The 24,611-nt window shown below is 38.4% G+C and overlaps 1 protein-coding gene across 1 annotated transcript; it reads left to right on the top strand.

Moving 5' to 3' along the window:
- Nucleotides 1–1,279: 1,279 nt before the first annotated feature.
- map1aa (microtubule-associated protein 1Aa) lies at nucleotides 1,280–24,611 on the top strand (the record flags this gene model as incomplete). The annotated part of the gene is made up of 7 exons (XM_079466362.1): nucleotides 1,280–1,463; nucleotides 1,723–1,824; nucleotides 13,452–13,534; nucleotides 13,671–13,811; nucleotides 13,909–20,719; nucleotides 20,797–21,029; nucleotides 21,623–24,611. The coding sequence occupies 7 exons, from the start codon at nucleotides 1,280–1,282 to the stop codon at nucleotides 21,776–21,778; spliced, it is 7,710 nt and encodes a 2,569-aa protein (XP_079322488.1). The 3' UTR covers nucleotides 21,779–24,611.

The following is a 24,611-nucleotide window of genomic DNA, read 5'->3' as shown; positions in this document are numbered from 1 at the left end:
TTTATTTCCAAATTACACTTGTGTAATGAAACAAAATGTGTTCATTCTGAGAGAATTTGTGTGCGGGAGTTAATCTAAGAGCAAGCTAAAGCAGTCATAGGTTTTCCAATGCATGCAATTAGATAATTTATGGAAATAATAAATTCGCCCTAGCAGTTACAGACAGAAGATGTTAACATCAGAAAATCATCCCAACAGTACAGCAACAGTCAAGCAGATTAAGTAGTTAGGTAAATAAGTAGAATATCAATATTAATGTAAAACAACACTTGCTTTTGAAAAGAAAAAGTATGCACAATTTCAACCTCTGAAAAGAATAAGCACACTGTAAAGTGTGGTGACGGCTCTTTCATAAATAAGACGGGTTTTGCTTTAATATGGTTTTCTTTGTCCTATAGGCCTACAATGACAAACATGTTGTTTTTGCACTGAATGAAACAGCAGAGGGCAGTATATATTTCTGCCGTTCACGTTTCAGTGTGCAATAAGGACTTTGCAGTAAACCTCTTCAAGAATGCTGACTCGTCATGAGACATCGTTGGAATGATATAAATCAGATGCAGACCCTAACTCAAACAGAATGTGACCAAGCCCTCTTATGGTGTATTCTATGATCAAATTTCCTCTGCAGTATATACTAAACACATATCACGTCAATAATTAGTTTTACATGTTATTTAGAATAACGAATTGTCTTGTATTTGATGTTTTCGCATATATTCGTCAATTTTAACGAATGCCATCATGTAGTCAATATCTCTCTGACATTCCGTTACAGATGAGAAAACGGGACCTTTTTTCCGCATAACAACAAGGGAACAATAGGCTACTGTCCAACTAAAATACAGTAAATTACACTTAACAGGATATTATTGTAGTACGAGTTGTCAAAACAAGTTGTTTTAGGTTTGATTTTATGCACTGGGTGTATTATGTGTCGCAATCTGATCTCGTGACACATTTTGCATTCAAACGAATAAATCCCTGTAAATCATCCAAACCAACGTCCACGTGTTTTTCTTTTCAGAGCCTCTTTGTGAAGACGTTTTGTATTAGAAAAAAAATCTTATAATTCCCTCAGGTGTCACTGAATTTATTATTGCAAGTAAAGTTCTCCTGACGAAATGTAAGCATGCCTTGCTATCTAATAAACCATATATAGAAGGGCGTTTTACCCAAACCACTCCTGCTTCTTCTGTAATCCCGCCTCACGGAGGGAGCTCGTGGCTGCAGTTGTCATGGAAATCCAAGAAGTCCCTCAGCTCCTGATGCAGTTACCATGGAAATGGCGCTAAGAGATGGTGAGATAGGTCCTCAGGAGAAGAGCGAGTTTATTCAGCACCTTGGACAGCAGCGGTGTGTCGGTCCTCCTTTCTGTCAGACGCGATATTATATGCTTATCGTCATCGGGGAAATTTCCACGGATTATCATCTTGAATTAGTAAAAGAACACATTAAACGAGGTATGTCATCAACGTTTAGGTTTCATACTCATATACAATACAATAGTCATAATTAGGATAGTGTAGAATAATAGACGAAGAGCTGTTAATACAAGTAGGAAAGAAGAAATTACACCTTGCTATTTTGAGTTCATATCAATGAGAAGCCATTGAAAATTTCAACAATAGTTTATCTGGCTGCAAGATTCTTTGCGGTATCGAGTTCTTTGGCATTATGTAATAGCCTACCTTTTTTACACAAATGATGTGCATCTAACAGGAGTCTTGTCGTGGGAGATTGATTTGACCATCTGTGACTTGAACAAGGAACTGACACTCTTCGAAACCAAACACTCTGCACAGTTTTCTTCAGAAGTAAAAGGTCAGTTTTTAAAGTTCCAGTAAATGTAGGTTTGACTGAGACTCTGTGACAAAATCATAGCCTGCAATAAACAGTATGGCAATCTATGTAACAATGCAGTTTTATCCACTGGAAGGTGCTGCAAGCTTATGCAACATTTTCTGAATAGCTTAATACTTTAGAAACCTTTTTCAGAACATTCTCTTGGCTCTCAAGTCAGTTTCACAGGTTTTACGATATAGTGGGAAGCTGCGTGCTACATGCGGGTGCATTGAGTTTATGTATTTCCCTTCAGTGACGTATTGATATCAGGGTGTGATAAATTATGCAGCAGTTCATAATGTGTGGCTGGTTTTAGTAGGCCTACTCTGCGATAGTTTCACTATAAATACATTAAATCTGTAAATTGTATTAAGGACCCCGTTAGAGTTTGATATTTTTAGTATGCTATGGTTAAGTAGGGTTCAGTTATTTATATGTGTATTTTTACCTTGAAAAGCCCTAAAATAATTGACTACATCTAGTGTAAGGATGTAAAGGAGGCCTAATTATCCTTTCAGCTCTTTATGTTTTGATTTGATCTCAAAAATTACATCTCTCATAACAACATGCAATGCTGCATACTGCAACCATCAGCATTTACGATGCTATAGGGGATAAAGCATTAAATCGCAATTTACTTCCACTGCAGTGTGGTGTAACAGCACACATACATGCTCGCATGCACAAGCTCTCATTTAGAGCATGGTCACTCTATCACCCCCTGTCACCTCTTTTCCTCTTCTTTATTGATCTAACTGTTCTGTGGTGATGTTTACTTCATGGCTTTTTCTCAAAAATCATATGACTGCTGACTCCCTACCGTATCCATCTCTGCATGAATTAATCATCAGTCTCTCCTTTAATTGAATTGTAATTTGGCTGATCAAATCTGACGTAAGTTATATTTTATTAGACATTAGTATTTAGTATTTTATTAGTAAAATACTGTAAACCTAATACGTTGTTAAACCCAAAACAATATTATTATCTTTCTTCTTCAAAATCAATTCTACACTGACACATTATTAAGACAAGCCACTTTTTTTAATGATGTCCCCAAACCCTAAGGGATTGCCAATCTGCTGGGTTCACTGAAGTGAATGATGCAATTAACATGCCAAATAAGCGGAGGAGGTAAAGAAATAAATGTATGTAATGTATCACTTGTGAAAAGCTTTGATGCCGCTCTCATTTTCAAGGGCAGACTTTGCTACCATTTGCCATTCTACTGTTCTCTACAGACCAAAAACCTCAAAAGACCAGGTTCAAACAGCGTTTGGGACTGGGGAAACTTTGTGAGTTTAAAGGCTGATTGAACTTGGGTTGAGCATCATTCAAACTATGGAGTTATTTGAGACTTACTCACACTTTGCTGTAGTTTTGCAGCAGGTTTGCCAGTAACTTACTGTCGATCTAATTACAACTTACTTTCCTATTAGTACTTACTTTAATCAAAATTAAAACACTTTGACTTTTGAGATTCAAAATGAGCAAGAGGAGACTGGTCTCATTACTGGCATTTGCACAGCAACACTTCCAAAATGACATTATTCCTAAACAGTTTTGTTTTCTAGTAAAAATATTTAAAACGTCTTAAATTACGATTTATGTACGTAGAAAATTGATATTTACTCTTGTTTTATGAAAGAAAATATAAGAAAGGTAAGTTTGTTTAAAACAAGATCTTAAATTTTATCTAAGTTACTGGCAAACCTGCTGCAAAACTACAGCAAAGTTTTACAGTGCAGCTATGTTATTATATTTATTTGTTTGCACTAATGAAAAGGACATAGATCAGGAATCAGAGCATAAATAATGTTGTTTATCTTATCTAACAAGCTAAACAAATCTGGTCATTATTTTCCACATTGTTGGGTGGATTGGGATTGGCCAAATGTAATCGTAATTTAGAAATCACAACTACAGTATGTTCTTTTTCGTTGCGTTGGCAGTGAACTCTTTCTCTCTTCTATTGTTACCTCCAGTTGTGCCTTGCAGGCAAGCCTGCTGCTTCTTTCAGAGAACCTTTAAAACAGGAATCTGTACTTTTGTGTATTCTCAGAGAAGAGGAAAGCTGCCTTTTTTCGAATGTGGCTATTGTAAGATGTGGGTAAAAAGATAATTTTGTGTAGTCTAATTTTTTGCTTCCAATTTACTGTAATTCTGCTTCTCACTTTTAGATTATTACAGCACAGGTGTGTATTTTACAGCAATTCGTTTTTGTCGTAGATACAGTGCAGCAGTCACTTGATAAAAAAACATGAAATTGTAATTATAGTGTGTGTCAGAGGGGAGTTATGGCTGTGAAGGTTTTAATACATACAGTATCCTAAAACACCAAGTACACACTTAATATCCTCAGACTGACAGCAGGTTCTTTAAGTGCATTTGAGTGCAATTGAATGGGAGAAGTTTAAAGTAAAAATCTTTTATTAATGAGAGAAGAGATGCTGCCTCGCATGTTTTTCGGCAGCCTGGGTGACTTTACTTTGATCTCTGACAGGTGGCAGTCGCTGGTGTCCAGCTCTTTACAGGAATCCCTTTCATGGTTTTAAGCATCCGTGAAAGGTGGTGGGGAAGACTGAGCATGCTCAGTACAGCTGCTCTGCCACTCCTGCATCTGTGCTCGGAATACTGATCAGGACGTGAGTGCAATGTCATCATGGCTGACTGCTTGTAAATGTCAGAGCAAAAAATTGTGTGTGACTATGCTCGATTAGGTTAGTTAGGATTTAAGCATATGAACTAAAGCAGTTTTTTGTGCTTTTATTTGCGGGGAAAAATAAACATGTTGAGCATGTTGATGCTGAATGTTTTAATTTTCCATTATTCTTTATAACAAAATTGTATTTGTTCTCATAGTTCTTTTTAGCTCATAAGGATTTCTTGATATTTACATGAAGTGATACATAGTAGACATCTAATCCTGGCTTTTAATCTATTAATATACAGTATAGGCTCATGTAGGAGGCAGCTGGTGTTAGTGATTTGATGCTGCATATGTTTTGAAAAGAAAGCTGCAAGTTCTTAGCAGGAGAGCTAGATTTGTGTTGTGAAGTGCTGCTACTGAATCCCATATGACCTCTGTCTCGGGAGTAAAACGTGCTGGAGATAAGACATGAAAAGAACCTCTAGCAACATGTCAACCTATTATGTCTGAGCTTGGACTGGGAAATTGAGCGAGATTAGTGCTGCCTGCTGACAGCTGAGGTAAAAAAACAAGGTCAGGCAGAGAATAAGAACATTTGATCGGACTGGAGAAATGGACAGTCATATAAATAACAATTCAAAATAGGTTACTTGGCAATAATGTCCTAAATAAAAGACAATACATTAAGTAAAGAGTAATAAAGGTTATTGGATTGATTCTGAAATGAATGAATGATAAGATGATGGTGTAATATCGACCTTGCCATGCTCAGTTCAGATGGGAATAGCAAGTGATCACCTTCATGCAACCTCAACCAGAGACTTCACAACCCACACAGATGGGAATGGGCCCTTAAACAATCATTACAGATCTTCAGACAGCATGCAGGAGGCTGGGATAGACAACGTGACCCCAGGTGTCTCCTGCATTGTTCAATTAATTTCGATTTTTCAGCAACCTGCCTCATATTGACGACTTACTGCTATAATCTCTTTATCAAGTTTGGTGAGAAAAGCTTTTAAATATGCTTTTGGGACTTGCATGCATAAGCTCTGATGTGATGTCCGGAGCATAATAAAGTCAATAAACAGGGAAATTTGACAGGGCGGAGAAAAAATGAGCAATAAGTCTACTGGAGGTTGAAATTCGTAAGTGCATCCCACTCCCCTCCCCCCCGATGGAAAGACATGGAGAGACAGTACTTACCCCTGTTGTAATTACATTTGTTTTTGAAGATTTCATCTTGTTATTTGATGTGTGGTTTAAATGGACCTGGTTTATAGCTTAAGTTATACTTCATAGTCATCACATCACCATAAGATCTACTACAATCAAGACATTACAATGCTATGTATAGCTGCGCCTGTGGTGTAAATTGTAATTTTGGAGATCACTCGGCATGGAGCACATTTTCACAGACAACCCTACAACCTGAGTTGTTTGGTGAAGTGTTGATTTGTGATTATCTCGCCTTAACATTAGCACAGGAAAAAGTGCAAAGTGAGACATCAGCAAAGTGTACAAATCCCTCAGCCATGAGGCAGTTATCTGTAGCAGAAGGCTTTACATGGGTGTGTTTCTTGCCATTGATTAATAATTCAGGATGGGTTATTGATTCTGGTCTTTTATACCCCTGCAGTCTGCACATGAACACAAGAACGTCAGCATGCTGCTCAGGGGACTCTAGTCTGCCTGACGGTGGCATTGATTGCTGGATCTTGCACCACATGCACCAGAATGAAACCCGAGTACACACCCAGACTCTGGACCAGAGGTCTAAGGAAAGACAGCAGGTTATTGTTTTAGTAAGCAAAATACTGACTTCCTGCTGTTCATCTACTCTAGAGCATTACTTATTAGGCTTGTGATACATACTGTATCTTTAAAGGCATAGTTCACCAAAACATTTTAATTGTGTTATTATTTGTTCGCATGTCGATCAAAACCTGCGAAAGAAGAAATGTCTCATTGGTTTTGTGTCCACACAATGGAAGTCCATGAAGTCCAATGTTGTTGGTTACCAATGTTCGTTAAAAGATCTTCTTTTGTGTTCTGCAGAAGAAAGAAAGTCATACAGGTTGGAAAAATACATTTTTAGGTGAACTAATTTCCTTAAAGACAGATCTCAGAGTGTACAGATGTTGGGTTTTGGTATCCGTTGAATATTGTAAATCCTTGTGGTACTGTGCTCATGCATTAACATTTTGTAAGATGAGCCAGCTGTTCTCGTGGGACTATAATGAAAGGATGAAATAACTGGGATAATTCAAGAGATGGACAGCCTGTCTAGCAGTAAGGGCGCGGCTGCCAGACTGCTGCTTTGAACAGTTGCTTAGGATTTGTCTGGAAGTTTCTATTTATAATCTTGTTATGGCATCAATTTAGATGTGATTTAACAAATGTTAAGCCTTTTGTAGAACAACATGTAGCGCTTATCTCATTTTGCCATATTATAAAAAAATCCTTAGGTTCGACCATGTTTTCATGATTTATTATCAGGATACTGTTATAACGGTTTTGAGTAGTGTTATAAAAACAATCATGATATACATTTCTATTTCTATACTCGGTCATTTCTGTTGTTTCTACTTCATTTCTAAGTTTTAAGAGTTTTCAGCTTGATTTTCTTCGTACATTTGGCAGGTTATAGTATTTCTGAATCTCAGATTTTTATGGCCGTATGTTTGTTGTGGATTTTTTCCAGATTTCACTCTGTTACTGTAAATCCAATTTTGCTCTGGCTCATTGTCAAAAAGTTTATCAGAGGCAGGCAGACTGTGTCTGCTGGAGAATGCTGATGGAGGGCAGTTAATGGGTCAGATTTGGCTTCGCAGCTGTCGTGCTGGGATCAGCTGTACATATTGCTAACCAGACCAACCTTGCCATTCTTGACCACCACAACACTTGGGGAGGCAGTGACATATATAATTGTTTATGTTCTTGCTAAACAGTTACAGTATGCCTTTAAATATTTTAAAAATTATATTTTATGATGCTATGAATTCAAAGGACATTTTTACTTCTGAATTCTTTGAGTCTGGTTTGACGTAAGACTTTATCGATAGAGCCTCTGGATATGCTTAAAAAAAAATCTTGTTATATTGAATGTGATAAAAATAAGATTTTATTGACCAAGCCTCTGGATATGCTTTAAAAAGGTTTCTTGTTATATTGATCAAAATAATCAAATGGGAAGAAATCAATTTTCAATTTCCGTGTGTATTTATTTAGAATTTAGATCATCACATTAGGCCCTTTCATGCCCTCTTACAAAGACATAAAGTAGGCCTAGTATAGCTAGAGTATTTAGATAGATCAGACTTGGAACGGCCATATAATTTGTTTGCTGACTACTATTTATTTTGTGCTAAACAAATAAGTGTTGGACTGGGTTATGGATGTGAAAATCACTTTATGAACATTTTAAAAACGTTTTCCCCCGCTGTCTTTACAACTACGTATTTTACTTTATGTATATAGAAGGGGTCAAGGAATCCATGAAAAGTGAGGGCATTGTTGCACGTTACTCGTTTTTCAAGAGTCATTCCTATTCGTGGTACGTGTGAGAATACAAGCTCACAGGCCACACCTACTTTCTCCAGCGCGCATCAGTGTGTCTGTGTGCGCGCAGGCTGCTCGACACACGATACGCACAGCTCAGCATCAGCAACGGTACGTCGGACCCGTCATTCATATTTGTAAATGTTTGTTTATTGGCATATGGTTCAAATATCTTTCTCTCTTACCGAGGTTATTCACTCGTCAGAGATGCAGTAATGATCGTCTAGTCCTCTAACATTGGTTGTCTTGGTATCGCCTTATGGCTTTTTCACCAAGTCATCTATCTTTCGTGATAACCGTGTCGTTTAAAATGTTCGTTGTCCACAAAAAAAATTATGCAAATGTATGATCGATCTGAAAATCAAGAAACAAGATTTAGCATACATGTCAAGGTGATAAGGAAATTTATCCGACCGAGAACAGCGTTTATTTTATTTTCATACTGTTGCTATTTTATAATTATTTAAGTTAGTGTGGACATACATATTTGCTTGTTTTATCTCAGACATATCTCGTGTGTCAGTCTAGACGTGTTGTCAGTAAGGGGCAATTGGGCATTGAATTTGGTTAAATTGGTCAAATTTTTATTTCAACGTGACCCATATTTTAATTGTGACTCTTTAATTATTGGGAGGCAGTTAAGCAGAAAGGCTGTGCACGTGTCGCGTACGCATCCGTCTCTGAGATGAAGACAAACCGACATTTCACAGGCCACACATAAGTCTCATAGATGAGTGTTTAAGGGATGCGCATATTTGACAAATGATTATGCAAATAGTATGAAGGCCCGGATTCGGCATTTATCTTTGACATACAGTATTTCAATTGGACTGAGATATAACCAATTTAGGGTCATCTGTCTTTGTAGTGCTTGTTTTGAGAATGCCATTGATTGAAATATATTTACTAGTTAAGATGTTTACTCGGCCTTGACATATTTGCTTTGCTGAGGTCAGCTGTATTGATGGAGAGGAGGAGGGTTTGCTTCAGCACCACCCAGTGACTTGACTGTTGGTTTTGATGCATTCACTTCCTTACTTTTCCTTTACACCAGTTTATGTGAAGGAGTTTTGAAAGAAGACCAATGCATAACTTCGTTATATTTTGTTATTTATGTAATTGTGAATTTATTTCTGTAAAATGTTGTCTTGAAGCTCTGCACGGGCATGTTTTAAAGTTCTAAAATTGACTTTTTAGGTGCTGGTGCCCCTCTGTGTTTTGGACTGTTCATTCCTTTTGTAATTTATTGCATTTAAATGAGGCATTTGTATAAACTGCACCCATTCTCCCTATTCATGTAGGCCAGCTGTTTATAGCATAATGGGTCCATTACACCACAGAAGCACATACATATAAATGAGAGCTATACCCTTGTCTTTGCTATAAAATGTTTTTTTTCTCGGTTTGACCCAGCTTGTTACAAAACAATTGGATTGACATTAACTTGTTGTTTCACATATTGGAATTTCAGTGCTATGGATGCATTTGAGAAGCTCTAATAAGATTAAATACAGAAGCCTACTGCTAACTAAATCACTACCATTAGATAACTGTTTAAAAAGTCGGACACACCTCTCTCTCTCTCTCTCTCTCTCTCTCTCTCTCTCTCTCTGTCTCTGTCTGTCTCTCTCTGTCTCTCTCTCTGTTTCTCTCTGTCTGTCTCTCTCTGTCTCTCTCTCTGTTTCTCTCTGTCTCTCTCTCTGTTTCTCTCTGTCTCTCTGTCTGTCTCTCTCTGTTCTCTCTCTCTCTCTCTCTCTCTCTCTCTCTCTCTCTCTCTCTCTCTCTCTCTCTCTCTCTCTCTCTCTCTCTCTCTCTCTCTCTGTGTTTCTCTCTCTCTCTCTCTGTTTCTGTTCCTGTCACACACAGCGTGTTTTAAAGGCAGCCGAACTGTGATCGGGGACGGGGAAAATATAGAATGAAATGTAATACTTTTCGTGTACAATCTGTTCAAGGATTTGTGATGGACTGGAAATATAATTGCTCGGATCGACTAACAACAGCTGAACATTTCTAACTTTTTGATTTTCTTTTGTAATAATGATGTGTTGCAGTGTTGGCATTCACCCCTTAGATGATATAATCACATTTACACGTCATCTTTGCTATGAGTGAGAAATGCGCCTTGCAGGTATAGTTTCAGCTGTCATAATCAAGTGCCATTACAGTTTTATTCATTGTGAGAGCAGCATTTTAACTGCTTGCACACTAAGGCACGTGTCAATGTTACAATATAAGCCGAAGCCTGTTCTGTATAACAGTTAGTGAGTTAAAAGGCAGATATTAGGAAAGACAGAATATATATTAAAGGGATAGTTCATCCAAAAATGAAGGTTCTGTCATCATTTACTCACGCTCATGTAATTTCATACCTGTATAAATGACTTTGAACACAAAGACATATATTTGGAATAATGTTAGCAATTTTTAGTTCCGGGACGTCATTGTCTACCATAGTAGGAAGAATTAAATGGTAGTCAAGGTGCCTGAGAACTCTCTGGTTTTCTTCACAATATCTTATTTTGTGTTCAACAGAAAAAAAAATACAGTATTATTTTCCTACTTTGGTAGTGGATGATGTCCCAGAACCGTCATTAAATCTTAGACTGTGACCAAATTAATCTCAACAAGTGTGAAATACATCTGACCACATTTGTCAGCGTTTTACATTCTCGGGTGACTTTGTGATACAAAATTTGCTAATTTTAGACACCATCTGCTGAGTTACTGAATATCATAAACATGGTTTAAATACATTAAAGCATTTATGTTGTACGATTCTCTAAAAATGTCCTTTTTAAATATATTTATGTTGTGTTCTTTTTGTGCAATATATTGTTTTTAGCCCTTAAATAAACAGAATTTCATAAGCAGAGCATGTGTTCAGTGTAGTGACCTGATTATTGTATCTATTCTTAACCTAATTTACTCCAAGCCAGCAACTTGCTGAATTCGTTTGCAACAACAGTCTTTGGGGTGAAAAATGGGTCGAAAACCTATGACATTTGGTTACAAACATTCTCCCATAAATCTTCCTTTGTTTGTTACAACCTGAGGTTGAGTAAATGATAACAAAAGTTTCATTTTTGGGTGAACTATCTCTTTAACTCACAAATGCAAATGTGCATTCAAGCAAAACCAAACATTTCTATACTCCATGTACGTCATAAAGCATTCAATCAAATGTAAACATCCATGAAAAACACAAATCCCCTGTTTATAGGGCAGTCTTGCTCAGTCTAAATGTTTATGCTAAATTATCATGATTGTTTGGGCATGTTTTTCTGTATAATCATCATCTGATTCCGAGGTCCTTCCTGGGATGTTTTTTTGTTTATTTAAATAAATAAATATGATAATTTGTGTCATTTGTCATACTATTAGTGTTTGACCTATAGGATAACATTTTCATGCAAAGATAACCTATACCTAAGTAAAACTCTTTTTAGAATCAGTTTCTTAGAAAACTCACAAATCACATCACACAATTCCTTGTATGGGTTTATGGATTACTGTAAAGTGTATGACAGTAAGGTAAGACTGTCATAGAATTTAGAATGGCGGTAAGGTGTAAATGAAGGTGTATGAAATATGGCCACGCATATTATCCATATGATCAATGTTACAGGAGACCACGCAACCAGATTTACTCATAATATTGTCTCTTGTCCTTCCCGTAGTGAAATCACATCTGAAGGTCATGTTGACAGCTGTCCCAAAGCTTCTTGTAACTGTACACAAATATAAATCCCTCTGTTGGTTCAGAAGGAAAGGATGTCAGAATGTTCCACTGTTGGGATGTCAAAATGATGTCAGCTACCTGGAGGGTCAAAACTCAACATATAAAGGGCCAGATTTATTTATAATGAAATATAACAAGCAGCTTAATTTCTCTTAAAGCTTTCCAGTTTTAAATAGCCTAATTATAGATTCGCTTAATAGGACTAGGTGTTATAATCCCTCTATTTTAGCACAGTTGAATTGTCCAGTAGGACATTTCCCACGCCTTATGCATGACATGGGGGGAGCAGTCAAGAATATGAATAGAGGAAAGGACGCCTGAGGTTTCACTGGGAATGCCAAAATCAGCGCAACCATATGCGCCAAACCGTTGGCTAAGGCTGTTCTAGCCTCACTAGCCTCATATAAATAGTTTGAAAAACATTTGCAGTATTGCAATATTTTATTTTACATAAAAAATTAGATCAACCCCATTAACCGGGCGAGTGTCTATTTACCTAATAGTACGGTATGTTTTTCTTTCTCATTTCAGTTAGAACAAAATAAACACATATAAAAACTGGATGAGATAAAACATAGTTGTGAAAGGTTTTCAAAGAGAAAAATGTACTAAATTATTTATTTTATTACAGACTCTTAACAAAATGAATACAAACTATGGTATTGTGAATCAGATTTAAATAAAAAAATCAGCAGGCTTCTGTGTATTCCCACCAAGTGTTTGTGGGTTGAACTGGGTTAGCACTGTTTTTAGTTCATTGCTTCTATCAGGAGTTCTTTATTTAATCTGACTTTTCTGCTAATAACCACCATATGTTATACAATATTTTTCTGTCAGTAAGCTACTGTTTTATCATCTTGCATTTTCATTCTTCCCCAGCAATTTGTCTAATTCTATGACTCGAAGATTAAATTCACACTGATCACACGTTCCGTATATGTTAAGATGCTGAGAATGTCGGAGCATCTGCTATTGAATTCATAATGCCCTTGTTCCTTTCTCACTGCTGCGAAAATGCTCCTTTATAGAAACCAATATAGAAAGATCTGAAGCAGTTTAAACAGCCAATAAGAGATATTTTCCTTATATAGCCGAATAATCTACTGGGTCATGAGTTGCTTTGTGTGTTTCTACTGTGCGCTGCTCGCATTATATATTTTCAGCGAGGGGATTTTTTCACTCTTTTCAGAAATGCTGCAATGCGTCGCACGGCATCAAGACTGGGTCAGTGTAACGCGCATGGCGGCAATCGCCAGCTCACTGTCCCCATGGCAACAGCTAATATATTTGCTTGCAGGAGCTTTGCAATATTGTTTTGATTGCATGACATTCAGATCCAGGGCTACAGGATTTATAATCTCTTGCACAGCAACAGGAAAAGACATTAATGGTGATAAAACAAATGCAATGCTAAGAGGCAGAGATTTCATCATCCCAAATATGGTGCAACCCTATCAAATTATTCTAAAGTTAGGGAACAAAATTCATTAATGACTTGTATTGTCAATAAAAGTGTGTAGAAATAGGAATAATTAGGAAAATAATAGTTGTATAACAAAGATGGAAAGTTAGACATGCATCTGGTCATATTTATGTGCATTTTAAATATAATAATATTGTTTTTAAATCTTTTAACTAGTCTTATCTTTTTTTTAGGACAAAGGCTTTTGCGTTACAAGAGTGATGTTCTCGAGACTGTCGTTTTAGTGAACCCTTCTGAGAAGAATATTATTATAGAGGTATTTTTTTCTTTTCTCAACAGCTTTATTTTTATGTAAAAGTAATGTTTGTAATACACATTATTCTAATATTACATTTTACTATAATTACAGTCATTTTAACTGTCCAAATGCACTCTCTTCTATTTCATATTAGATCAGAACACTGCTCTGTGACTCAGCAGGACACAAGTTGTTGGTTTTAGGTGGACAGAGTACTGAACAGGGTGGTGACATTATCCTGCAAAGTGGAGTTTTTGGCTGGAAGCAGTTCTCTGACATCATCTCAAGTCGTAGGGTTAGTGCATATTGCACTTTTACAGATCCCCAAAAAATAAGCATTGCATTTTTACTGACACTTTTTTATTTATAAGGATAATTTTATTTCCTCATAGATTAAAGATCTCCTAAACCAGTCATCTACAACTCCGAAAGCCTGTTTGTCTGTGTCCTGTAAAGGAGAGGGGGGCTGGAGCTCCCTAGGGTGTGCAGAGGAGCAGAACCTTCTGGTTTACAAAGTGAACCCTGAGCCTGTGCTGGCTGAGATGGAAGGCGTGACCGAGTTCACAGATTATGTCTCTGAGACGGTGGACGTTCTCTCTCCTTTTGAGCTTCTGGAAGCACCAACCTCAGGAGGGTTCCTCAAGTTATCCAAACCATGCTGCTACATCTTTCCTGGAGGGCGGGGAGACTCTGCTTTGTTTGCCGTCAATGGATTTAATATTTTGATTGATGGTGGATCTGACAGGAAGTCTTGCTTCTGGAAGCTGGTCAGACATTTGGACAGGATTGATTCTGTTCTCCTCACCCATATAGGAGCAGACAATCTCACTGGCATCAATGGACTGTTACAGAGAAAAATAGCAGAGCAGGAAGAAGAGAAGACGCATGAATCAAATGCCTATGGAGACTGGATGAAAAACCTGATCTCACCAGAACTTGGTGTTGTGTTCTTTAATGTTCCTGAGAAGCTAAAGACACTGGATACCACACTGAAAGCGAAGAGGAGCATTGAGGAGGCCTCTCTCACATTGCAATATCTTCAGAAACTGGGCATCAAACCTGAACCTCTGTATAGAGTTGTGAGCAACACAATTGAGCCTTTAACACTCTTTCACAAGCTGGGGGTTGGGAAATTAGACATGTATGTTCTAAATCCACTCAAGGACAGTAAAGAAATGCAATTCTTCATGCAAAAGTGGGCTGGTAACAGTAAAGCAAAGACTGGTATTGTTCTGGCCAATGGCAAAGAGGGTGAGATTTCTGTTCCTTACCTCACCTCAGTAACAGCTCTGGTCGTCTGGGTACCTGCAACTCCAACTGAAAAGATTGTCAGGGTACTTTTTCCCGGAAATGCCCCACAAAACAAGATATTTGAGGGACTGGAAAAGCTGAGGCACCTTGATTTCTTGCGATATCCAGTAGCCACTCAGAAGGACATGTCATCTGGAGCTCCACCTCCACTGATCAAACAAACTAAGATGAAGCTGAGAACAGGTAGCAAAGAAAGTCTTAAATCCTCCCCTAAAATGTCTTCCACTACAAAAGCAAGCAAGAAAGAGGCAAATGAAGACATTGAGTCAAAGATTGACTCAGTAAAGGGAAAAAAAGTGGAAAAAAAAGAGAAGAAAATTAAAGAGAGTGTTAAAGCACCAAAAACACTGAAACCCAAGACGCTATCACCTGAAAAACAAGAGAAAAAAAAACTGCTGAGGGACAAATCTCCTAAAAAACATAGCAAAGAGAAAGCTTCCAAATTGGAGGAAAAGAAAGATCAAGATAAGAAAGAAACAAAGAAAGAAAAGATAGATGTCAAGAAAGAGAACTTTGTCAAAAAAGAACAGAAAGTTAAAGATGAGAAGAAAAAAGATAAACCTAAGCCAGAACTGAGAAAAATCACTAAACCTGACTTAAAGCCTTTCACCCCTGAGGTCAGGAAAACTCTAAACAAAGTAAAGGTTCAAGTAAAACCTAAAGCAGAAAAAACTAAAGCTGTAAAAGAGCAAGAAAACAGACCGGCTGCCAAACAAGCTTCAATAGAGAAACAGGAGAGTGACAGGTCCATTGTGTCCTCCCCAGAGGATCTAACCAAGGATTTTGATGCTCTGCGACTGGAAGAGCAGCATTCCAAACCCACAGAAAGCAACATTTTGTCTCTTAAGTCTTCTGATACTGCTGTCCCTCACATTGAATCTCCAGATGAGGGAATAACTACAACAGATGTTGAGGTTGAATCCCCTCATGAGGAGAGGATACCAAATGAAGAAAATACCTCTAAAACAGCAGATAGATTTGAAGATGAAGGTGCAGGTGCTGTTACAGAAGATGAATATACCACAAAACTGAAAAGTGCTAAAACGTCTGACTCCGTGGAGAGGCTGGATGATACAAAATGGCAAGAAAAGTCGAAAGAGGAAGAAAAGGAATTTGAAGTAAAACCCCCAAAAAGTGAGAGTGAAGAGGATGAGGATGTGATTGAGAAAGCAGAGCTTGAGGAAGCAGAAGATATAGTTCATGAGGAGGAGCTCAAGTACAAATCACATGAAGCCAAGCAGGAGAAACTGGAAAAGGATTGCGAGCCAAAGCAGAGCGAGGTGAAATCTACCAAACCAGTGGGCGCTGCAGAGCATGTTTCTTTCATCCAAGATGAGACCATTCCAGGTTACTCTGAGACGGAGCAGACTCTCTCAGATGAGGAGATCAACGAGGAGACAGAAGAGCGTATCCCACATCTTCAATATGACGTCAGCTCCTATGACATCTCTGTTCCTGATGAACCAGGGACTTTTGACACCATCCATGGTATGAAACCACCAACCATATCTGTTGCTTCTGAGTTATCCTTAAAAGGGTTTGCAGTAGACCAAGAGCCAGTGCTGTCAGGTTATGCAACCAACATGGTTGCGGCTCCATTGGCTGAAGAAGAGCATATATCTTCAGCCACCTCGATTACTGAATATGACAAATTATCATCATTTGCAACATCCGTTACCGAAGACCAGTCTATAGCATCCGTGACAGCGCCACCTACGGAAGATGCAGGTAAAAGTTCTTTACTCTTGGATACCGTGAATAGCATACCGTCCGTACAGACAGATGCCACCCAAGGTAAAGAATACCTTCACTCAGCAGGAACTATTTCACCAACTTCTTCCCTAGAGGAGGACAAATGTTTTAAATCACCTCCTTCAGAGGAATGCCAACCCATTGTGCCAGAACTGGAAACAAGTGGGAAGGCAGCCCCTCACACAAATTATGAAGATGAAGAGGATGAGGAAGAGGATGAGACACCAAATGTTGACATGCCGCTTGGAAAGCTCCATGAGGGTTATGCCTCTGCTGCCTTGCTTCAAAACAACGAGAAAGTTCCAGAGAAAGCTCCATCACCGACATCATCTCTCTCTCCTTGCACACAAGAAAAAGATGAAAGCATTTTATTCTTCAAGGATGAGCCTAAATTAGCCACATATGAACATAGTTTGTCTTTCTCGCCACATTTGCCTTCCACCTCAGAGACAAGTGTTGCCTCAAAGAGTGAAGAAAGATGTTTCAGCCCAGATGACAGCACTATGAGGTTTGGCTCACCCACTATGTCAGGTCCGACCAGCAGTAGCTACTCTCCAACTGAGGAGAAGACACAAAAGCAACTAACTGGGGACAAAGACGACAAACTTGACACAGAGAATACCGAATTTAAAACGTCTTTGACTCAGGAGGTTCCTGCTGACAAAAAATCTTTAAGGATAATTGATGATGAGGTGGACCCTTACAAAAAGGGATTCTCCAGCACAAAGGCAACAATATGCGACTCTGATGAAGAAAAGGAAAGTGAAGATGAAAAGGAAAGCTATAAAGTGTTTGGGAAAACTAAATACAAAGAGGAGAGAGAGAGCACCTTCCTGGATGAAGAAGACACCTGTAAAGCAGCCAATAACAAAGATAATACAAAAATTTTGGCTCAAGAGCACAAATCCCAGATGCAGAGCTCAGAAGAGGAAGATGAAAGTGAAACTGAGGATGGTACATACTCGAGTGTAAAAGCACCCCAGGGCAAGTTAGATTCCACGTCAGCAGACCAAGGCAAAAATGATGTGTCGTTCTCAGAGATTAATGACCCAAAACTGATCTCTAAAGACAGCGATAAGAGCGTTCACTTCAACTTGTACTCCTTCCCTGAGTGTGACAAAAGCCTCAAAGGAGATATTGAGAGAGTGGTTAGGCAAGATACACCATATGTTGGAAAGAGTTTTACATACTCTGATGTATACGACAGTAAATCAAGTTCAGTAGATTCGTACTCTCCCAATCTGCCACCAGACAACACATTCGATGATACAGATATTGCTGGAAAGACAATAGAGAAAAGGGGTTTTGTTGATACTTCTGCAGAAAAGATTCCTGACTTTAAAGTGCCACAGGAAAAGGAAATATCCTCAGCTTTATATAGTGAAAAACATGGTATCTTTGAGGCACCGCATATGTCTGAAGGAAAGTTCTCTGAGAAAATAAATACTGTTGGACAGGAGACAGTTGAGAAAACCTCTTCTTCTATTTCAGCAGAGAAAAATCCCTTTTCAGTTCAACTTGAAAAGCCTGATTTAAGTGCGATGGCAGCAAGTGGTGCAACACAATATGCCCGTTATGCAGATGACAGCTTCATCTCTGAATACAGCATTGAAACGACTGCGGTAGGCCAATCCAGTCTTTGCACAAAGAAAGGAATGGCTGAAGACATGAAGATGCTTGCTGATGGAGAGGATGAAGATGACGATGAGGAGGATGAGGATGAAGATGACGATGATGATGACGATGATGAGGATGATGTGTATGAATATGGAGAGCATGGAAGTGATATTGAGATGGAGAAAGGAGCCAAAGATAGACCAGAGAAAGATCCCCAGAGCCCATTGAGTACTATCACATATACCGTACCAACTCAATTCCAGGATGAAAGGAAAGACACTGTTACACATGAATATACATTTGGATCTGACACAAAACTAAGTTCATCAACATTTGAATCAAGCCACGAAGGCCCTAAGGAATCATTGCGTTCTGCTAAAGGTGATACCCCGACTACTGAATGTCATGTTACAAGCTCTTATAAATTTGAGCATTCCTCCAGTGAGGAGAAAGAGGAGTCTGAAGAAAAATATGAGAAAGATGTTCAGTCATATTTGCCTTTATCAAGCAAGCCTGTTGAGGATACATTTCACTACGAAACCAAAGATGTGGAGTTTGACAAGCAGAAGACACCAGAAGCTGTAGAGAAAAAAACAGATGACTCTGTTGCAGCTGGTTTTAGTTATACTACTATGTCTGCAACAGCATACTCGTCTTCTTCTTCCTACAGTCATTCCTCATCGGCATCAGCATCTCTGTCTACTAGCCGGCAGTTTGGAGATGAGTTAGAAACTCCAGCTAGTACTGCATTTGAGTACTCATCTTTCAAAGATGAACATTCACCAGTAATAGACTCGTCATTCTCTGCTTCAGGTGCGCAGGTTAAAGATGAATATTTAGAAGTTTCAGGGAAGCTGACACCTGCCACCACAACAGCTGAATCCACCTCTAGCCTTGCAAGATTCTCACCATTATCACCCTTTGAGGAAAATAAACCATTCTTTCCTCAAACTGCTTGTAGTAAAGTTGATAAGATAGACCCGATTAACTCTGCAAGTTCTGTTTCAGATCAAGGCCCACGGAGTCAGTGCTTTTATAAGCCGGAATGGGATGATGAATCAAAATTACAAGCTGAATTTGGGGCAACTGGACTGAGTTCTACTGTCCCTCAGGCCACACACAAAGACTCCATTCCTGAAGGTCTATTTGGGGATTCATCTACACTTCAATATGAGTGCCCTGAAAAACAATACTATGAAGACACCGAGAGTAGTGAAGAGGAGGAGGATGATTATATGAATGAAAGTGAACAGGACAAACTGCAATATCAAAGATCTCCACTCACAACCCCGACAGAAAAGAAAGATGCCACCTATTCCTTGTGTGAGAAACTAACAATGGACATGTCTTCTGCTATGGGAGGCACCATTCCCAATGTTTTTACCTCATACCCCTCCGCTTTTCCCGAGGCCTCAAAACCAGAACCGAAAAATGGGCTTGCAGAAGTTAGTGTGAGTGCACCGCAGAGTTTTGGTGGAACCGACAAAGTGGAAACAGTTCTGTCAAAAATAGAAACGAAGAGCCAAGAGTTTGACAACAAAACAATTCAAAGCCCAAATGAGTGGGAGATGCATCAGCAACAAAACATCTACCCAGGGGCCTCCCCGCCTCATTACAGTCATAAGAATGAGTACCAAGAAGAAGAAACCGAGCACCCGGCACGTCCTCTTTCTCTCTCATCCACAGACCAACCTTTCCAATCCTCCTATTATGCTGACGACCCAAGTAGACACAGCAATGACTCCGACTATACTTCAGATGTTGCCGTTTGTCCGCACTCATCCAAAGCTTCACCGGGTTATTCATCTAGTGAGTATAAACAGAGGAGAGGAGACACATCTCCATCCTTTATCAACCCAAGCTTTTGTCAACTTTCAAGCGATGAGGACAATGAAGAACAGAGAAGTCAAGGATCTGATCAACAGCAGCCGGCTGGTAAGACAAGATCTCAAAAACAACCTCCTCACCACTCTCACGGTTATCATGGCGAAGAAAGTGAATCTCAGCATCTCTCTGGTGCCATGGCTGCTGGAGTTAGTGCCAGCAGAGAGGACACGCCTCCAACCTCTATCAGTGAACCGTTACATTCCCAATCAGAAGAGTGTCCATCAGTCACGGCAGAAGGGAACATTGATTCCGAGGAGGATGCAGACTACCTCCCTGTAGATAAATCATCTGGAGCCTTTGGGGGCAAACATTACTCATCTAGGTCACCAATCCATGATCCCTTCCCCTCACCGATGATGGACCCTGCCCCTTATCCCCCTCATCCTGATGTGTGTATGGTAGATCCTGAGGCTCTGTCAAGCCTGACAGACAAGAAAGAAACCAAAACAAAGGGTTTACGTAAATCAGTTAAAACAAAGTCCTCATCTCCTGCTAGGAAGGCTGATCCAAGGCGGAAGAAGTCCCCGTCCAAGGACCCATCTGCCTCTCTGAAGAAGAAAGACATGGAGGACGATCTTTCAAGGTCAAGCCACAACACTGGCAAAGGGCTTGTCAATGGTCTTAAGAACAGTGCAGGTATGAATATGCATATGTCTTAAATAAGACAGTTTAAACAGATTATGATTTACTAACCGTCTGTGTATTTCTAACAGGCTCAAATTCAGCTAAATCCAGTGTGGCTGTGCCACCAGGTCCTCCTATCTATGTGGATCTGGCCTATATTCCCAACCACTGCAGTGCTAAAAATGTAGACCAGGAATTCTTCAAACGTGTTCGTTCTGCATATTATGTAGTGAGTGGAAATGACTCCAGCAATGGAGAGCCAAGCCGAAGTGTACTAGATGCCTTGCTTGAAGGAAAGGCACAATGGGGATCCAATTTGCAGGTATTTGTCGACCTGATCTCTTCGGGGTAGAGTCTCTACATTCATGGGGTGGATATTGTCATAGTTTTTGATGATACAGGTACACGGTATTGGATAAGTTTACATAAAAAAAGGTTTAAGTCTTGTGTGGTGTTCAGGTATGTGGGACCATTTTCAATGTTTACTAGTTATGTTTGCTAACTTTTTTCCGGACAAACATGTTTTTTCACTCATATCATTGATTTCTCTTTAAGAAATAACATTTTCTTCTTTTAACAACGAATAGTACTTTTTCATAATTTTGGTAAATTACATTTTACACACATTAACCATATGTGACCCTGTCTGTGAAATCCAGACTGAAGTCTCATAATATGATTATGAGATCAGGAGTGTCAAAGTTTAATTTCAATCATTAATTTCACAATAATATCAGTCTTTGATATGGTCTTACTCAGTCAATATAAAATATATCAAAGTTATATTTTCACAGAAACAGAAACAAAAAGTTTTTGACTAACAAATAAATGCAAATGTGATGCCATAAAAGGACTATACCATACCGTATTATAAAAAGCATTCTGTACAAATGTTTTTCTTTGTCCTCATTTTAGGTGACGTTAATACCTACTCATGACACTGAAGTGACCCGTGAGTGGTATCAACAGACCCATGAGAAACAACAGGAGCTGAACATCATGGTCCTGGCCAGCAGCAGTACAGTAGTGATGCAGGACGAGTCATTCCCAGCCTGCAAAATAGAGTTCTAAATTCATCATGGCTCCCAGGTTCACGTCTTTACTCTCAAACGGTCCATTACAGCCTTAAGTGTGATTTTTAACCCTTTGATATTTAACTGCCCTTGTTTTAATGCAGCACATGTTATTTACTGTCCCAAAACTCCAATTCAATAGTGTAAGCATTGATGATTGTTTCGTAGTGAGAGCAGGAGAAAAGAATGAACATGTGCCTTTCTCTGTGTATTTTTCAGGGTGGCTTTTCCCTTTAAGTTGTACAACACACGCATACGTACATAAACATACAAATGAGAATCGAGAATTCTTGACCCTTAGATTTCAGGTCTCATATTGTTTCACTTTCTCGTCGTCTCTTAGCAAGCTGCCTTTTAATTTTAAGCAGAGTAAGTGAGCAACAATACAAACAGATCAACGTTATATATCCTTGTTTACAATGATATTTAACTATTTAAAGCACAAGTATACCTCTTGACTTCATTTTAAACAAAAGCACCAGAAAGTCCCTTAATACTGCAGCTCACATGGACGAGAGTCTCCTGCTTTTAGCTGATCAGTTTATGAATCATTCTCATCTTACAGTTACTAACACACATCTTTCACTCACACACTGTGTTATATAAATATCTGTTCATCAAATTAGGATGTCTACTGTGGAAAGGGCAACTGAGGTTATACTTCAGCACTGATATCAATAAATACATGGGTGCCAGAAATAAGGGTTTAGTAAACAAAGCAGAAGAACATGTTATTTAAACTATTTGATAAAATGATTTACATTCCAGCACTCAGAGATTCTATACGTTTAATATGTATAGATGAGAACATCAACAACAATAACATTAATAATATGAAACATAAAGATCCCGAGAAACAAAAGACAAAAGGAAGCTTGTTTTGTCGTACGAACATGCGTTAAGAAGGCAAGTTAGTTAATCATCAACATGCTAAAGAAATTGTGGATTCGCAATTGTATTTTTGTCATTAAATTATGTATAAAGCGTATCTTGACAAGAGTTTTAAATGAATTTTAGTGGGTTCTTTTTGTTTAAAGGGATGTTTTCGCACTGATTTCCTCACATTTGCACTGTAATGATTTTCCCTAGTTTCAATTCCAAAACAATGTATATATAAGAAAATGTAAAAGGATTACGGTTGATGACTGTAAAAGAATGGAAACAAAATGGGTGAGATTATTTCAACCAAATTTGATGGCAATAGAAATGCATGGTTTTCAGTGAATTACTGACTCACTGGAAAGTGTGAAATGTGTGTCTGAAAGTCTGACCGTGTTTACATTTTGAATAGGATAACATATTAGAAAGAGGTCAGATGTGAAATACTGTGTGACTAATGCACTTAAACCTACTCCATGCAAGTGAAGAATGTAATGCTCATCTTTACCCTTTAAAAATCTTTTTTGAAACCTATTCTTATCCCAAAATTCAAACAATTAGGTGTAACAGAGGCCAGCTAGTGAAGAGCTGTGCAGTGTGTAAACATCACTCCCCGACCAACAGAGATGCTCTAGCGACAGACGCTAGAGTCTGCGGTCTCCTTTAGCCTCCTCTTAGAGCACCCGTCTCCCATCCAAACCGACGCCAGAGTGGGGCTAGTAGAACTGGTTACAGTCAGGCACAACTCGTACTTTTTATTTTTGTGTGTTTGTTCCTTTTGTCGATTTGCAATGATGTATAAGAAAGATGTTGTCCTGATTCACTCAGAATAACAGATTTGTTCATTTTCAATAGTGTAAATGTATAAGGCTTAAATTTTATGAATAATAAAAATAGTGCTACTAGTAATGCTGATTTTTAGGGCGCACAATATGACTGATTCATAGAAAACTCTCTGTAAAGGGTACTGTATGCACTGCATGGATGTTATCATAAGCTGAAGGCTGAACATGCATTTGAGTACTGCTATGCTTCGAAGTGCTTGGCTCAAAATGAACTCCTTGATTTTCAAAGGAAGGCTGCAGATGAAAATGTTTTCATTCTAAATAGTCAAAATGATTTAAATTCTTCATATTTCACCTGCTTAAATATTTTTTTTTCTTTTAAGTCTGATTAATCTTTACTGTCTTGTTTTTGTATTAAACAGTATTTATGTCTAGACAAGGTTACAGATTACTGAAAATGGTTCAGTATTATCCTTTACTCTCCGAGGAAAGGAGTACGGTCATTTAATGTTTGCCTCTGATGTTTTTAAAGTGCTGTTATTTGTGAGTTTCTGGTTATTTGGCTGTGCTGCAGAGATGTTCTGCCTGACATGGTGAAACCCAGATGTGACTTCACAGTACCACAGAATGAATCAAACATTTTAACACACAAATTCCAGACTGCAGACTGCCAGATCACGTGACTAGATCACTGATCACATTTTATAGATTTGTAATTGTCTTTGTGATTATCCTTTTTTTTTAAGACTAAATGTTTCGAAAATATATGGAAAATAAACTATGATGTGCTGTGCAAAACATCCCGATAGTTATGAGCAGTGAGTTTGATAGCGACAAATCTTTGAAATATAGCATTCCATTGAGCCTAGCTGTTTACTGCATGTAATCTTAAGTTGGAACTTGTATGTAACAGTTCATAGTTCTATTAAATAAAGTAATATATATATATTTAGATGCTAACTGTACTGGAAGGCACATATTAGCAAGCTGCGCTATCATTTCCAGCGTGCAGTGTTGTAAAATGATGTACTTGGATTTCCGTTAAGTTTGATTTCATTTTTGCTTTCTTTTTTATGTGCAATACTCTGTATCTTTCTTTAAGCTAAATGAGTGTCTTCGGATATGTTGTAGGTAAACCTGATAATCACTAATAAATAATGTTAATGG

The sequence above is a fragment of the Barbatula barbatula genome (genome assembly GCF_947034865.1).
Source record: "Barbatula barbatula genome assembly, chromosome: 1".
In the NCBI taxonomy this organism is placed as follows: Eukaryota; Metazoa; Chordata; class Actinopteri; order Cypriniformes; family Nemacheilidae; genus Barbatula; species Barbatula barbatula.
This window is presented reverse-complemented; position numbering and strand designations above follow the sequence as displayed.